Source organism: Hippocampus bargibanti, linkage group LG02, assembly GCF_051943395.1.
Source record: "Hippocampus bargibanti isolate YZ-2025 linkage group LG02, ASM5194339v1, whole genome shotgun sequence".
NCBI lineage: Eukaryota > Metazoa > Chordata > Actinopteri > Syngnathiformes > Syngnathidae > Hippocampus > Hippocampus bargibanti.
In genome coordinates this window covers 32,001,870-32,019,144 of record NC_142735.1, presented here as the reverse complement: position 1 = coordinate 32,019,144, position 17,275 = coordinate 32,001,870, and the positions used below count along the sequence as shown (strand labels likewise).

Here is a 17,275-nt window from a genome sequence, read left to right as displayed (position 1 = left end):
AAAGAAAGGGGGTAACGAAGACTCGTCCGCCAGCCACCGTCGCGCTGTTCGACAGGGTGGTTTGGGTTCATTCGCTGAAAACTAGTTTGTCAGCCAAGACAAAATGCTCGCAAATGTAATGTTTGTGAAGCGAAATTTTCGTGAGCTAAAGCCTTTGTAAACTGAGGTATCACTGTCGTTACAAAATAAAAGAAGAGTGTTAAGGACAAGTATCAAATATTGGAACTTTTTCAAACTGACTTCAGATGTCTGTTAATGGAAGCGTTTGAAATTCTCAAGGCATGTTCACAACTGATTCATAGTTGCTAGAACTCGAGTACTGGAGTTTGCATAGTAGGCCAATTTTCCCGACTAAACATTGTCATTCATTATCGAGAAATTACATAAATGGGCTTGAAACCTCATTGAGAGGTAAGCTTGTGATGACCAAGCATTCATGAGCGTGACTGATGAAAAAAGGGTTGGAAGTGAGCGCAACGGTGTCACAGCGCTGACTGACAGGCTGCGTCTGTCAGTCAGCGCACTGCCTTCACAAGTTTCGAAGGGGGGGGGGGGGTGATGCTTGTCAGCAAGCTGTCAATTGGGCTGTCATGCCAACAGCACTCCAGAGGACTCCTCCTGGAGGACAAAAGTGCTCACGGGTCAGCTCGCAACCGTGGAGCCATTCACCGACTGCGTTCGACTTCGACGTGATTTTTCGTTTTAGGAAGTGCTCTTCGTGAGTTCTGATTCCAATAATCGGTGGTGATTTACAATTGATCTTATATATATTTTTTGATACAGTGATACCTCGGTTTACAAACCCCTTGGCTTACGAACTTTTCCGATTACAAACATTAAATTTATGAAAATTTAACCTTGGCATACGAACTATTTTTCGGGATACACACGGAGCGCCACAATGAGTGATGTGTCGTTTGCGAACGAGCCCGTTCTCCTAACAAGAAAATGGCAGCCGACTCATTTTTGTCCTCTATTCCCCGCCCCCAGTCTTCGGTTAAAGCCACGTGGTTGGTCAAGAACGCAAGAGTGAGGGGAGGTGGTTTAAACATTAAAGAGACAGGCAGACGACAGAGAGAGTGACAAAATGGATAGAAAACAGTGAAAGTGGACTCATTTCAACTTTGATAGTCAAAACAGAGTGTAGACTGCAAGGTTTAAATATCCCACCAATCAGGCTCCACAAATAACCTGCACAAGCCATCAGTTCAATTTGAAATGAAAAGACAAGCAAGGCAACCAGCTATTAATGATATTTCTCGTGTGTCTGCTTGCATCTGTTGCCGTTGCAATATCACAACTTCCAAGATGTACCACCCAGAGCTCCTTGCAAAAAGCTATCAACCCAGCTAAACAGAACACAATTGAGGAGGAACTAGGTAAAATTATCGCAGAGAAAGCGCCTACAAGGGATCTTTCCTCAAGGTGGTGAAAGAAGGCCACGTTCCTCATCAAGTGCTTCATGCTGATGAAACCGACCACTCCATTCCATCAAGCCATCAACGACCATCACTAATGTAAATAAAACCATTTATTATACAGTACAGTTTATGTCTTTAATTATAATACCATAGCACATTTGTTATACATAAAATATGGTATATTTTGTGTAGTTTTAAGGCTTAGAAAATTAGAAATGAGAAAATTATGTTTTATGGGGACCTTAAAACGGATTATTCTCATTTTAATGGTTTCCTATGGGAAATTATTTTTGGGATACACACTTTTCGCCTTACACACTCTGTTTGGGAACCATATAGTCCGTAAGCCAAGGTGTCACTACTGCATTAGGATTGATATTACTGTATTTTCTGGAATATAAGGCGCACCTTCAAGGCATGATATATTTAAAAACCTCTTCCTTACATAAAGTGCATCGGATTATAAGGGGCACATTCAATGAATTACACATTTTAAAAGGTTTTCCATACATAATACCCACATAAAAACTAATCATGTGACTGTAAAGTGACATTGAGAGTTTTGAAAGGCGCTTATAAATGAAATGTATTATTATTATTATTATTATTATTATTATTATTATTATTATTATTATTATTATTATTATTATTCGTCCATCTATATATATATATATACATCCATCTTGAAAATGGCTTAACAGTAAATCTGGAACCACATTAATTGCTTCTCCTTCGGCAATTATGGCTTGACAAAACTGCAATTAAATCAACACATTTGCTAATGCAGCTCGCTACCGATGCAGTATGCTAGCGCTGGCCAGTATGCTCCTGTCACTCGCGGCTAGTGATCAGCGCAAACTATGATTGGGCGGTCACTAACCAATCAAACTTTTAGAACTAGTTATATACACATCCGAAAAACTGCCAATGTTATTTCATTTCTACTTATTCTTATCAGTTAATTAGTCTATATATGTATGTAGTTTAGTTATTTGTATATGTTATTTTAGTATACATGTACGTCGCTCAGTTAAAACCTCAAAGGACAACCGACGTCTCTGGACAAGTTGTGTCCATAATTTGTAAAATGGCTTCAAATGACTTCTACTGAGCGTATTTTACAAAGATTCCAACGCATGTAGCTATATTTCACATTTTAAGACTCGTGCTGAATATTCCGAAAGTCTTGTTTTTGAGTTGGTAACGAGTCCGTACGTGATGTCACTGAAGGAACGCCCCTGACCGAAAAAAGGACACTGTATCATTGTAGCAGTCCTTCCATCACGTCAATGCTTGTTTGTTCTGAACGCCTCGTGTTGCACCAGAAAGAGCCAGAAGAGGGCTTCCAAGCTCCATGTAAGGAATTTATCAGCCTGTGGAAACGGGCTGATTAATTCCTCACAGGAGCTCGGTGGCCATTTTCTGCCTCTTTTTGGGTCAGACATTTCCCCCCAATGTTGCCTCAAAATGGCACAGAATAAATGCTTTAATCGATTGCAAACATGTATGCTTTCCTCTTCAGAACTATTTGAATCATATTCATAACTGGATGTGTAACAAGAAAGCCTATTCTCCGAATCTGAAGCCATTGTTTTGATTCTCCGGCAATGCAAGACGTGTTGGCGTAACGTCACGAAATGGGTGCGGGACTTTCTGAAAATGCCCAATTCGCAGCTCAATTTTTTTCTAATATAATATTCATGACTGTATCTAGCAGATAATAGGTCCTTTTCAAAATGACATCACTCCTGTTGTCTATATCTGCTGAAGACGTGCTCTCTCTCGGTCTCTCTCTCTTTCTTTTTGGCTTCCTTCCTCCTGCCGTGAAGAGCATTCTCTAGCTGCCTGAGAAATAATCATATTGGTATATCACCTTGCTTCCTGCTGATTGAATATTTAGACCAACACAAATGAAGAACTGAACCAGGAGAAGAACTTTATTTACAACCTGACAAAAACTTTGACGTTGACAAGCACCTTCAAGAAGGCGTTGGTACCCCTTATGGGTTGCCAAATCTGATTTGTTAGAGCAACAGTTTGATGGACACATTTGATGCTCCAGGGCCTGCAGAACTGATTGTGAAGGCGTCCAGGTCGATTTCGGACCCTGGTAACAAATGATGGCTGAAATGTGATTAGTTAAATGCTTAAATACGAAAACATACATTTGTGTAACTGCCCTAAATTTTGCTTCAAATCTGTCTGCCAAGTTCTGATATTATCGGAACACAAGCAAATCTCCACTTCCTCTTTGAACAGTCTAAAGAGGAAAACCTGAGGAATCTTGATGCAACTCACTCGCCGACAGTGATACTTTGGCTTATGAACTTAATTGGTTCCCAGACAGAGTGTGTAAGGCAGGGGTCGGGAACCTATGGCTCGCGAGCCATATATGGCTCTTTTGATGATTGCATATGGCTCGCCAATAACTATTACATATTATAATATATATTGTCGTTTTTTTCGTCGTTCATTTCCCATTGGGGCTGCAGTTGGCGGAAAGCCCAATTTTGATTGGATGACACCGACCTAGAATGGCCGAAAGCGCCATGTTGATTGGATGATAGTGGCCGTCATGTTGAAACAGATAAACGCCCCTTTAAATGAGCCCAACTAGTGCACTTCAGCGTGAATGCATCGGAGCATTAGAGGAGAGAAAATGTTCTGATTCTAATTTGCAATGAAACAATACTATCGATGAAACAGTCGAATGTCAGTGACATTTTAACAAGCCCCATGTTAACGTTAGCATCGACATACTTCTGCGAGAAGTAGATTGCAGATAGCAAGTGTGGAAGCTTATGAGCCGTGTGCAGGCTAGCTAGCAGTAACTTCGCCTCTGGACGGGCAAATTGAATTTCATTCCGATCGTTTTCCTGGATTTTTACCAAACACGAGGAACGGAAAACCATCTATGTTAACAGTGAGTACTATCACAAAGTTAATTTAAATAATACATTCTGATATTTTTTTGAAAAGTGGCCGCGCGTGCGCGTGTGTGTGCGCGCGCGCGCATGCGAGCGTCTGTATGTACGCGCGCGCGTGCGTGTGGCTCTCGCTGAAAAACATTTCTAAATATTTTACTTTTATGGCTCTCTTAGTCAAAAAGGTTCCCGACCCCTGGTGTAAGGCGAAAAGTGTGTATACCAAACATTAATTTTCCATAGGAAACCATTAAAATGAGAATAATCTGTTCCCAGGTCCCCATAAAACATGATTTTCTACTTTCTAATTTTCTCAGCCTTAAAACTACACAAAATATACCTTATTTTATGTATAATGAATGTGCTATGGTTTTGTAATTAAAGAAATAAACTGTACCGTATAATAAAGTTGTTTTATTTACCTTTGTGATGGTTGTTGATGGAATGGAGGGGACAGTTTCATCAGCATTAAACACTTGATGAAGGAACGTAGCCTTCTTCCACCATATTGAGGAATGATTCCTTGTAAGCTTTAGCAGCTTTATCGTCAGAACGTTCTGCCTCACCATGACGAATGACACTATAAATCCTTGTACGACACTTAAAGGACAACCGACATCTCCGGACAAGTTGTGTCCATAATTTGTAAAATGGCTTCAAATGACTTCTACTGAGCGTATTTTACAAAGATTCCACCACATATAGCTATATTTTGCGTTTTAAGACTCGTGCTGAATATTCCGGAAGTCTTGTTTTTGAGTTGGTGATGAGTCTCTACGTGACGTCAATGAAGGAACGCCCCTGACCGAAAAAAGGACACATTGTAGCAGTCCTTCCTTCACATCAATGCTTGTTTGGTCTGAAAACCTCGTGTTGCGCCAGAAGAGGGGGTCCAAGCTTCATATAAGGAATTTATAAGCCTGTGGAAACGCAATACACTGTCATGTCTACAAGAGGTCGCCATTTTCTGCCTCTATTCTGGGACGCTACATTGCAGTCCAGATGCCTCAACATGACACGGAATAAATTCTTTAAGCGATTGCAAACATATGCTTTCCTCTTCAGAACTATTTGAATCATATTCATAACTGGATGTGTAACAAGAAAGCCCATTCTCCAAATCTGAAGCCATTGTTTTGATTCTCCAGCAATGCAAGACGTCTTGGCGTGACGTCACGAACTGGGGGCCGGACTTTCTGAATATGCCCAATTCGCAGCTCAATTGTTTGCAGATTTTGGACACTTTAAGTCATTTTTATTGGTGTTTTTCATTTGAATAAAAATATCATACTGCGTGTTTTGGGTATTTTAGATGCTATAAAACGTTTTTCTGATGTCAGTTAGGAAATAAAAAAGTGACATCAGTTGTCCTTTAAAGTTCTCGAACCATCCGTGGCTTGCCTTGAAATTATCAATGGATGACGAACTTCCAGGTTGCCTCTTGACGATATCCGAGTAAAGTTGCCGTGCTTTCTCTGCGATAATTTTACCTAGTTCCTCATCAATTGTGTCATGTTTAGCTGTTTTGATAGCTTTTTGCATCAAGCGTTTCAAGGAGCTCTGGGTTGTACATCTTGGAAGTTGTGATATTGCAACAGCAACAGATGCAGGCAGACACACTAGAAACTGCATTAATAGCTGATTCCCTTGCATGTCCTTTCTCTTCAAATTGATGGGATATTTTAACCTTGCAGTCGACACTCTTCCTTCAAACTATCAATAACGTTGAAACGAGTCCAAATTTCACTGTGTTTTCTATCCATTTTCTCATTCTCTGGCGGGGAATAGAGGGAAAAAAAAGTCGGCAGCCATTTCCTTGTTAAGAGAACGGGCTTCTTCGCGAATGACACATCACTCATTGTGGCGCTCCGTATGTATCCCGGAAAATAGTTCGTGAATTTAACATTCGTGAGCCGAAAAGTTCGTTAGCCAAGGCATTCGTAAGCCGAGGTATCACTGTATTTATAAGCATAGTTTTCAATATAATTACCCAGATTCCAGGAGAACTGCTCCATATTCCTCAGACAGACGATGAGCATGAGAACATAGCTGGTGAAACGCTCTTTGATATCTGGCGCGGAAGAAGAAGAAATCATAATGACAAGTGCTGCTGCTTAACACCGAAGAGCCGTCAAATCACACTTGTCAAGAAAATGGCTGCTGCTGTCATCACCAGGCTTCCAGGACATTTCATGTACAACTGGGATAATACTTGATGCTCTAAGCACATAATGGGTTCAAAAAGGCTCCAAAGATGAAATAATAATATCAAGCAACTACTGGCCTCTAAGACTGTGTGGAACTATCAAGTACAGTAGATCTGACAACATGAACATGGATGCACACAACATTGTGGAATCGACAGTTGCCTGATCCAATGTTGCATTATCAGTCATGTTGGCGGAATCTTTATCTCATAATACTACTACTACTACTAATACTACTACTACTAATAATAATAATAATAATAATAATAAAAATAATAATAATAATAATGCATTTCATTTCTAAGCGCCTTATAATAGTGAGTTGTGTTACTTTTGGTGAACACAGAAGGCCTCACTTCAATGGTGTAAAAATAGTTCATTAACTCATTCACTGCCAGATGGACATTTTAGAATGAGTAGCAACTTGGATCGATTCTTTCCTTATTAAGATGCTGAAAAGCATGTCTTACCGCTGTTCGACATTTGGAACAAGTTGTTCTTCTCGAATTTCTTGAAAACGCTTCCTTTGATCTCCACAAACTGTGAAATGAGAAGCGGTGACGTTCCTTTTGCGCTACTTCAGCGTCATCATACAAAATAACCTTGTGTGTGCGTGTGTGCATGTATACTAACATTGCTTGACATCATGATGGTAAGCAGGGACTTGTTATGTGAGTTGAAGGCCACGTTTAGCGTGGAGGCTTGGACCATTATGAGGATGGCGTGGAGGACTGGGGATGTGATGCTCAGGAAAACATAGAAGCAGGAAAAGCCATGATAAAAAAATATTCTGTCATGAATCAGGATATAAAGACATTCGAGTTACAACCGGGTTCCGTTCCGACAAAACGGTCACAAGTCAAACGGTTGTAAGTCGAAATCCATTCAAAATGGCTGACGTGACGTTTACACGACAGGATAGTACACAATGTCAATCTGTTGTTTTTAAACTACGTATTCTCTTGAATACTATTATACACCAAACTGTTTACACTTCATTGATAAATTTGATAACTTTTAGTGTCATTTTTATCATTTTATATTTCGTATTATCGATTTTTATGACTGTATAACTGTACCTGTGATATATACAAAACTGTTTACTGTACAGTTCATTTATAAATGTTATACTTAACTTTTAGTGAGGTTCTATCATTTTATATTTGATATTATCAATTTGTATTACTGTATAACTGTACCTGGAATGTATACAAAACGGTGTACTGTACAGTTCATTTATAAATGTTATACTTAACTTTTAGTGTCATTTTTATCATTTTATATTTCATATGATCGGTTTATATGTTATATTTAGATATTATATAGTAGGTTAAAGAAAACACTTATACGTAAAGAATACAGCTGTTGAAAAAAGGCTCTCCCTGCTAACGGCCAGAAGAGGTCGCCCGACACACATGCTGGGACTCCGGCGGACGCTGAAGGAAAAAAGCAGTCTACTGGACTACAGAAGATGTTGCCGAGATGGTATCTGCACTGTGTAACTACTGTATTGATTGTAGTCGCATAGTAGATTGCTGTGCGAGTGTATGACATGCTGGCTGGCTAAAATTGTAGTTGCCGGCTGCTTGCGCGTTGGGGTGCGAGGGGTATAATTTTTTAAAAAGGGTCTGGCAGTCGTGGTCGTAAGTAGGGTGGTCGTATCTCGTGCCGGTCGTAACTCATTAGGCAGTGGAAAAATGTCTCCCTTGAAAAAAATTCTGCGATCCTAAAAGTGAGTTAAAGGACAACCGACGTCACTTTTTTGTTTCTTAACTGACATCAGAAAAACGTTTTATAGCATCTAAAATACCCAAAACACGCAGGCTGATATTTTTAGTCAAATGCAAAACACCAATAAAAATGACTTAGTGTCCAAAATCTGCAAAATATTTTAGCTTCGAATTGGGCATTTTCAGAAAGTCCCGCCCCCAGTTTGTGACGTCACGCCAAGGCATCTTGGGAATCAAAAAAATAGCTTCAGTTTCGGAGAATATGCTTTCTTGTTACACCTCCAGTTATGTATATGATTCAAATAGTTCTGAAGAGGAAAGCATACATGTTTGCAATCGATTAAATAATTTATTCCATGCCATTTTGAGGCAACAATGGGGAAAAACGATCACCAGAAAAGAGGCACAAAATGGCGACCTCCTGTGGCCACCTCCGTTTCCACAGGCTGATAAATTTCTTATATGGAGCTTGGACACCCTCTTCTGGCGGCTTTTGGGTACAACACAAGGTTTTCAGACTAAACAATACAGCAAAATACATTGACGTGATGGAAGGACTGCTACAATGTGTCTTTTTTTTCGGTCAGGGGGCGTTCCTTTAGTGACGTCATGTACGGACTCGTTACCAACTCAAAAACAAGACTTCCTGAATATTCAGTACGAGTCTTAAAACGTAAAATATAACTATATGAGGTGGAATCTTTTTAAAATACGCTCAGTAGAAGTCATTCGAAGCCATTTTACAAATTATGGACACAACGTGTTCGGAGACGTCGGTTGTCCTTTAAAGCAAGACACAACAACCGACAGCTGCTGGTCATACGTTTTGAAAAACGTTGGAAGGATACAAACATAAAAGACGGCCATGAAGAAGTGAGGGATGACTCCGATGCTGTCCCTCTTGCGCTCTTTAGGCTCCGTGGCCGTCCAGTAAAGAGCGTCCAGGATATCTTGGCCGAAGGAGGAGAAGAGGCGATCTGCCACCTTTCATCAAGGATTATTTTATGTGCCCACGGGGAATAATGGAAATAAATAAGTTCTACCCACAATGAATGATGTATTTTCAAACTTGTTCCATATATAAGGCGCACCGGAGTATAAGGTGTACTTTCAATGAATGAAAAACGTTTTTCAAATAAAATATATAAATATATCAAAGTTTTCTGCCCTTTTGAACTGAACACAAACTCTGTTGTATAAATGGCACAATGACGTGTACTTTCTATCATACACCAAAAGAGTCTTCAACATGGTTAAAATAGCACCTCCAACATGTTGTAGATGAGGTAGAGTTTGATAACGGACTGCCCTCTAATGAGGTGGTACATCATGGCGTAGTCCACGTAATGCATCATGGAGAAGCACAGCACCAGGATGAGGCCTTTCAGCATGTCACACACCTGCGCTGGCTGCAGCAGCCTCGATCCACTGTGAAAGCACACATACACACTGCTGACTCAACTTGGTATTACGCCCATCGCTTCCATTTTTTTTCCAATACAGTGATACCTTGGCTGACAAACTTAATTGGTTCTCAGAAAGTGTGGGTAAGGTGAAAAGTGTGTATTTCAAACATTAATTTCACATAGGAAACCATTAAAAAGAGAATAATCCGTTCCCAGGTCCCCATAAAACATAATTTTCAACAAAATAAGCCTTAAAAGTACTCACAATATACCTTATTTTATGTATAATAAATGTGATATGCCATTATAATTAAAGAAATAAACTACTATACAATAAAGTCGTTTTATTTACCTTTGTGATGGTCTTTGATGGCTTGATGGAATGGATATCTTTTTGCATAAAATGTCTCAAGGAGCTCTGGGTTGTATATCTTAGAAGTTGTGATATTGCAACAGCAACAGATGCAGGCACACACACTAGAAACTTCATTAATAGCTGGTTCCTTTGCTTCCATGTTCTCTTCAAATTTTACAGATGGCTTGTGCGGGTTATTTGTGGAACCTGATTGATTGGATATTTTAACCTTGCAGTCTACACTCGGCCTTTGAACTATCACTGTGTTTTCTATCCATTTTCTCACCATTTCACTTTTGTTTTTGTTTCAAGCTCTGGCGTCTCCCTTTCGTGTGTGTGTGTTAGTTTCTGTACACCCCCCTCCCCGACCTCCGCTCACTGCCGCGTGTGGTCTGCTGCGTGTGTCCCCTCCCTCCTCTACCACGGATCTTGACTAATCACGTGCGGCTTTAACCGAAGACTTGGGGCGGGGAATAGATGGGAAAAAAGCCAGCTGCCATTTCAGGAGACAAATAAGACAAATACGGTCACCACATTTAGCAAGCCCAGTGTGAACATTGCCTAGGATCAATAATGCAACTTTCCAAACTAGCATTTATGATGCTATGACAAAAGAAGCCTGAAGAATCATGACAGACATCACAGCAATAAATAAATCCAGCAAATAAAAAGCAATTCTTGGTGGCCATCTCTGCAGGGATGCATCTCTTAAATGGATGGCGCCCGATTGAACTCAATTGCCGGAGTATACTAAACTGATTAAAATAAACCAAAATACATTCATTGGAGCATATTTGTACATTGAAAATGAAAAATAATTATTTGAGTCAAATCTGTTTTAAGATATCAAAAATGTTAATTTAAATCAAAGAATTTATTCATACATAAAATAAAAATGTTCCATTTTCTTTAGTTACTACACAGTCAGTTCTGTGCTATTTCTCTTGCTATCTGGTTATCTAGTTAGCTATCTAGCTATTTGAGATGTGAGGCAATCTCTTTTTCGCCAATGGATGCTACAACTGCGTGTTTGCTTTCAACATTTAGCTTGTAGCAGATGTGCACATTCCACAATGACTTCCCTGATCCACAGCTGAAAATGATGCTTTGATGCTCTCCTCTTTCATCGAGAACTGCTTCATGTCACAAGGAGGGTACAGGAAGTGCTTCAGATTGAATGACTCTCTGTGTCTTTGTGTTCTCATATTATTTGTTATTTCTTTTTTTTTTACTTAGTTACTTCCGGGTTGAGTGAATGCTGGCGCGTGTGGCTGCCGCTACTCACCCGCTGAAAAAATATCCTGTGACTGTAAAGTGTCCTTGAGAGTTTTGAAAGGCACGTAGAAATGAATTAAAAACATATTATTATTTAGCTGGCTACCTAGCTAGCACTTTATTTACTATCTATTTGCTATCTATTAGCTGTCTGTCGGGATCGTTAGCTATCGAGCTAGCTATCTATTAGCTGTTTAGCTGGCTATATAGCTGTCTGGCTAGCTATTAGATATCTATTAGCTGGCGAGCTAGCCTTCTATCTAATTGAGGTATTCCGGGTTAAGTGAACGCGGGCGCGTGTGGCTGCCGCTGCTTACCCACAAAATAACTTATCTTGTGACTGTAAAGTGACCTTGAGAGTTTTGAAAGGCATTTATAAATTAAATGTATTATTATTATTTTGATTTTGTACGGTATTACAGAGAAGACAAATAGAACAGACTTCTCACAATATTTCTGATGAGTGCCTACTTAAACTAATTTCTTGGCTTTGAATATTTCCTGATGTGCTGCAACAGCTCTGACATCATTTCCATTAGCTACTAAATTCGAATCATGAACAGCAGTTTGCTGAAACGAATTGTCACTACCCTCGGCAGATTATTCGATTGTTAAAAATCGAGAATGTGTTTGATTGCTGCCTGTTTTTAATGTCTTTTAGAGTTTTATTCCTGTTCTGATTATTGTAAATAACCGCCATTTTGGATGTAAACACTGCAATGCACCATGGGTAAAAAAAATATTCGATTATATCGAATATCTCGATCGATAATATATCAAATATTTAATTAAACAACCTAAAGCACAACTGTCTGTAATAAAAAAAATCGTTTCAAATTGATAAATATTCAATTCCCCCTTTCGGCAGTTTCCGGCAAATAATAATATTAATAATAATACATTACATTTTAAGCGCCTTTCAAAGCCCTTTGCGGAAAAGCCAGAAATATCCTCCACCACGACTTTGGAACGCACTGAAACAAATGCAGGATGATAATAATAATAATAATACATTTCATTTATCAGCAGCGCCTTTCAAAACTGTCGAGGTCACTTTACAGTCACAGGATCAGTTTTCCTGTGGGTGAGCAGCCGCAGCCACACGCGCCAGCGTTCACTCAACCTGGAAGTAAATAGATATAAAAGCTAGCTAACCAGTTAGTAGATAGCTAATAGATAGCTAGCTAGATAGTTAACCACCTAGATCAGGGGTGCTCATTACGTCGATCGCGATCTACTGGTCGATCGCGGAGGTAGTACTAGTCACTCGCAGCGTGACAGTAAAAAAAACATTTGTCAGCCTATCAAACGTCCCGTCACTTGATTGACATACAGGGCAACCATTCAGAACTGAATTTTTACCTTGAGGTCGCCGTGCATGCGTAAACAACGGCGCTAAACTCAGCAAAATTGACAACCTAGTCAGAGAATTACCTCAGATTTTAAGCCCTTGCTAAAACATATGGTGATCAAAATGAGTGAGAAAGCGGGACCAAGTAAGGGGGCAAAACATATTACTTTCATATGGAATGGGAAAATGTGGAGCGGCATTTTCGGACTGTTCATTGAAAATACGACATTGACTTCACGCCGAAAAGCCAGCTGAGAAAGAGAACGGTGGACGCACTAAAATCCCAGTTGTCCGGACAGCAGTCATTTTTCACTGAACATACTTCAAAAGCGAGGCCACATTGTAGTTATGGTTTCCTCTCGAGGGCCGTTATGAATTTGGGGAAGCCATTAGAATGTTTAATCCCCTCCACATATTACATATAGAGCACACACAAAATTAATGAATAACTAGTTTTCAAATCTGAAGTCAAGAATAATGACTGTTATTGTGGTTTACATCCAAAAATATGAAATTTTGGTTTGGATTTTAGCAAGCATCATGGCATTTCACAAGTTTGATTTGCTTTCGTGGGCCGAAAAAAAATGATGTGGCGGCCTGGATTTGGCCCGCGGGCCTTGACTTTGACACCTGTGCATTACAGTATACACAAAAAAAAGAGTACATAGTAGGAGTTGAAGTATGAGCGCAGCCACTCCCACCGCACATCAGCAACACTGCCTGACTCACTAAATCCTTCCCTGTCTGCTAATTGTCACATTACTTCCTCGTATGATGTAGCATTGCATTCCGATTTACATCACGCAAAAACCTGGGAAGTCAAACTGATGCCATGCAGCCCGACTTTGAATGGAACACTCAGTTATAATTGAAACAACAGCGCCTCTCACTGGTGGCAGCCAAGTAGTGCATTCGATTCATCCCCAATGGCTTCCAAAATGCGAACATTTGATATCACATTGAAATTAAACCATACCTGTCAACTCGCGAGACACTGTGATCTTACTAACGGCTCCATTTTTCCTTACTTACTGAGATAAAAAGCATATGTGTGTGTCATATTTCATTGAGCAATTTTATGAACTAAATTTCACATGTAAACATGAGAACTTTTAACAAGGGACAACATATTTCGAGCAATAATCAAGTATGTTCTTTATTGTGGAATGGCTCCTCAAATGGCTCCTCAGTTTTTTTTCTGCTTAAATTAATTAACTACCAAAAATCATGTAAAATTATGTGGAAAACAAATTCGTCATGTTAAAAAAAAAACACTCAAATACGTTTGTCTATATGGCTTATTTATATGTGCACAGAGAGCATTCACTAACTTTAGCTTTCCCTGTGGTTACTCTGGTCTGATGATCAACTGTCACTAATTTGTTTTTCATATTAATACTACTATAATATAATCTAATAAAAATGATAATAATTGAATAAAAATAACAGCATAATGTGATAACATTTGTCCACTGTACCTGTCTACACTGATCACCAGTGACCTGCTCAAATGGCTCTAAAACAGTGCATGCGTCCTAGCAGTACCTCCCCAAAGTTCTCAGAAATGTGTCTTTCATTGAACTCAAAACAATCCAGCAGACAAGTCACCACTTTGAAATTTTCAATAAAGTGGCATGTAACTGACATGAAGGATGTTGTGGTTCGAGATGTCCAGCAGTCAGTTGTTCGTCAAACAGCTGTGGCTTTTTTGACCCGTTCTTGGATGGCAGCACGTTCTTTGTCATATATGATTCTGGTATGATTCTTTGAGAAAGTCTTTTCAGAATCAGAATCAGAAAGCCTTTCATTGCCCAACAATGGGCAAATTTCCTGCTTGGAATCGCAGACATTGGGTTGAGAGCATGAGTATATTTTCTGAATCCTATCTCATCCACAATTGAAAATGGCTGAAAATCATTTGCAATCATTTTACCTAGTTCCTCATCAATTGTGTTCTGTTTAGTTGGGTTGATAGTTTTTTGCATAACGCATCTCCAGGAGCTCTGGGTTGTACATCTTGGAAGTTGTGATATTGCAGCAGCAACAGATGCAGGCAGCCACACTAGAAACTTCATACTAGCTGGTTCCCTTGCTTGTCTTTCCTCTTCAAATTGTACAGATGGGTGGACTGTTATTATGTGCCTATGCGGGTTATTTGTGGAGCCTGATTGATGGGGTATTTTAACCTTGCAGTCTGCACTCTGCCTTTCAACTATCAATAAAGTCAAAACGAGTACAAAGTTCACTGTGTTTTCTATCAATTTTCTCACCTTTTCACTTTAGTTTTTTCTTTGTAGTGCTATCAAGCTCTATCGTTCCCCTTTCCTGTTTCATGTGCTTTCTGTCACCCCTGCCCCTTCTCTTCACTGCAGCGTGTGACTGTAATTCTCCCCTCCCTCCTCCACCATGGATTTTGACCAATCACGTGCGAGGAATACAGGGAAAAAAAAGTCGGCTCCCATTTCCAGCTCCTTGTTAGGAGCCGACTCTCTTCGTTCACATCAGAGATCCGGGTCTAAGAACCGGCTCGTTCGCGAACGACATATCACTATCACGGACTTCTTTTCTCAGTAGTCGACTTTGCTTTTTAGTGTGATATTTGTTATCATTAACCTGACTGCTAATATTTAATGATAGAAAGGGACTCAAAAATATATCCAAATTATATCAAACAATTTTCGCGTTTCACATCCAAACTTTCTTGTATGCGTACACATCTAAAAATGTACAAAAATCGTACAGAATACGTCAAAATACGGCCGGTTGACAGGTATGATTTAACATCCCTCCTTCCTTCTTTTTTTTTTTTCCCCAAGATGGCGCCTGAGTAGGCAGCCATCAGCAAGTGCTCTAACGAGCCTTGCTTTTTTGTTGTTTTTTTCTTGTTATTGTGTTTTCTTTTGTCACTTTATGTTGTTGTGCGTCACGTGGAACGGACACAGATTGTTTTTCAGCATTTTTGGCCACGACAATCATCAAGGAGGAGACTATGCTGAGCGGTTGCGCCTTCGGCAGCATTACTATGCCAGTACTGTTTTTGAATGGGAGGAATGTTGGTGCCATTCGACTGCCATCGCTGGACATCTCTGGGGTCATTCTGCTTTTTTTGCGCCTGTAATGGGCAGCATCTTCACAGCCCCGCTTTGTTCAGCGGAAAGGTCAGTGCTGTTGGACAGTCTGCGGTTGGATGGATGCATGGCTTGAGGAGCCCGCGATAAGAAGAAAGCAGCGTCAGCGCAGCGCGCCGATGCGCATGTGGAACTGTCGCGGCTTGGAATTGAAGCGGATTTATGTGGGACAGGAGATGTGAGACAATGTCTTTTCGTCAATGGATGCTACAGCTTCATGTTTGCTTTCAACATTTAGCTTGTAGTAGACGTACAAAATCCACCATGACGTCCCTGATCCACTGCTGACATGGATGCTTTGATCCTCTCCTCTTTCAACTAGAACTGCTTCATGTCATCACAAAGAGGGTACAGCAAGTCCTGAAGATGAATGACTCTGTGACTTTGTTTTGTCATATTTGTTTTTTTGTTTCTTTCCCCAATATGGTGGCGCGTGAACACGCAGCGGCTCCCCTCTCCCAGCAAATTAGCGTTTTCATGTTTATTATGTTTGTTAAAGTAATTATAAGTGCCTTGCATGCTGGGTCCGAGAGGACAGTAATTTCATCTGTGCTGTATGTCATGCATATTAGCATATTTGACAATAAAGATGACTTTGACTTATTTTCCAGATGAAACTTCAACTTCAAAGGACTCCAAACATGTATTGACAAACACAGAAGATGAACATGCACTGCGTCATGTTTCACTGATGAGGTTGAAAGCGATGATACCACTAAGGTGCAGTTAAGTGGGGCGTAATGATGAGCATCTGTATGTGAAAAAAAAACGTGATGAAGATGAGGGGGGGAAATGGTCGGTCGATTGGTTGGTTGGGGTTGTGAACGTGAATAAAGCGGAGGGAGGGAGCATACCTGCTTCTTCTGCAGTAGGGGCATGTGTGTGCCCTACAGTAAAAAGGGGAGGACGGGGCACAAACATGAAGCAGTTGCTACAAGATTTAGTTGTTCATTTTTTTCAGAGATACATTTTATATTGTGATACCTCAGCTTACAAACTGAATTGTTTCCCAGAAAGTGTGTGTAAGTCAAAAAGTTTGTCTGACAAACATTTATTTTGCACTAGAAACCATTAAAAATGACAACAATCCATTCCCAGGTCCCCATAAAACATAATTTTCTACAAAATAAACCTTAAAACGACAAAATCTATCATATTTTATGTATAATAAATGTGCCTTTGAATTGTAATGAAAGAAATAAACTGTACTGTATAAACAAGTCGTTTTATTGACCTTTGTGATGGTCGTTGATGTAGTTGCCTCTTGATGATAATATCTGAGTCAAGTTGCCGTGCTTTCTCGGTGATAATACCCTCACTCACACGGTCCCTTGCTAGCTGCTTTTCGTTAATCCAAATCACCAGAATTTTTTCTCTTCTCTTCTCTCTCTCTTTTCTGTCTTCTATTGCCTGAGACTGTTGCTTAGACAACACAGAAACACCTTAGTGTAACGTCACTAGAGGCTTGAGGGCAGGGC

General features: G+C 39.9%; 1 protein-coding gene across 4 annotated transcripts in view; it reads right to left on the bottom strand.

Annotated features, from left to right (window-relative positions):
• Window positions 1–17,275, bottom strand: part of tapt1a (transmembrane anterior posterior transformation 1a) — a 58,941-nt gene that overhangs the window by 31,352 nt on the left and 10,314 nt on the right. For 2 of the 4 annotated variants that reach the window (XM_088991035.1, XM_088991037.1), the window contains exons 4-9: window positions 16,652–16,684; window positions 9,548–9,710; window positions 9,131–9,266; window positions 7,186–7,283; window positions 7,023–7,092; window positions 6,336–6,416 (exon numbers count right to left, since the gene is read on the bottom strand). In XM_088991035.1, coding sequence (XP_088847161.1) covers window positions 6,336–6,416; window positions 7,023–7,092; window positions 7,186–7,283; window positions 9,131–9,266; window positions 9,548–9,710; window positions 16,652–16,684 — 581 coding nt within the window. The remainder of the gene's footprint in view (window positions 1–6,335; window positions 6,417–7,022; window positions 7,093–7,185; window positions 7,284–9,130; window positions 9,267–9,547; window positions 9,711–16,651; window positions 16,685–17,275) is intronic. The other 2 variants (XM_088991038.1, XM_088991036.1) reach the window with 2 other exon arrangements.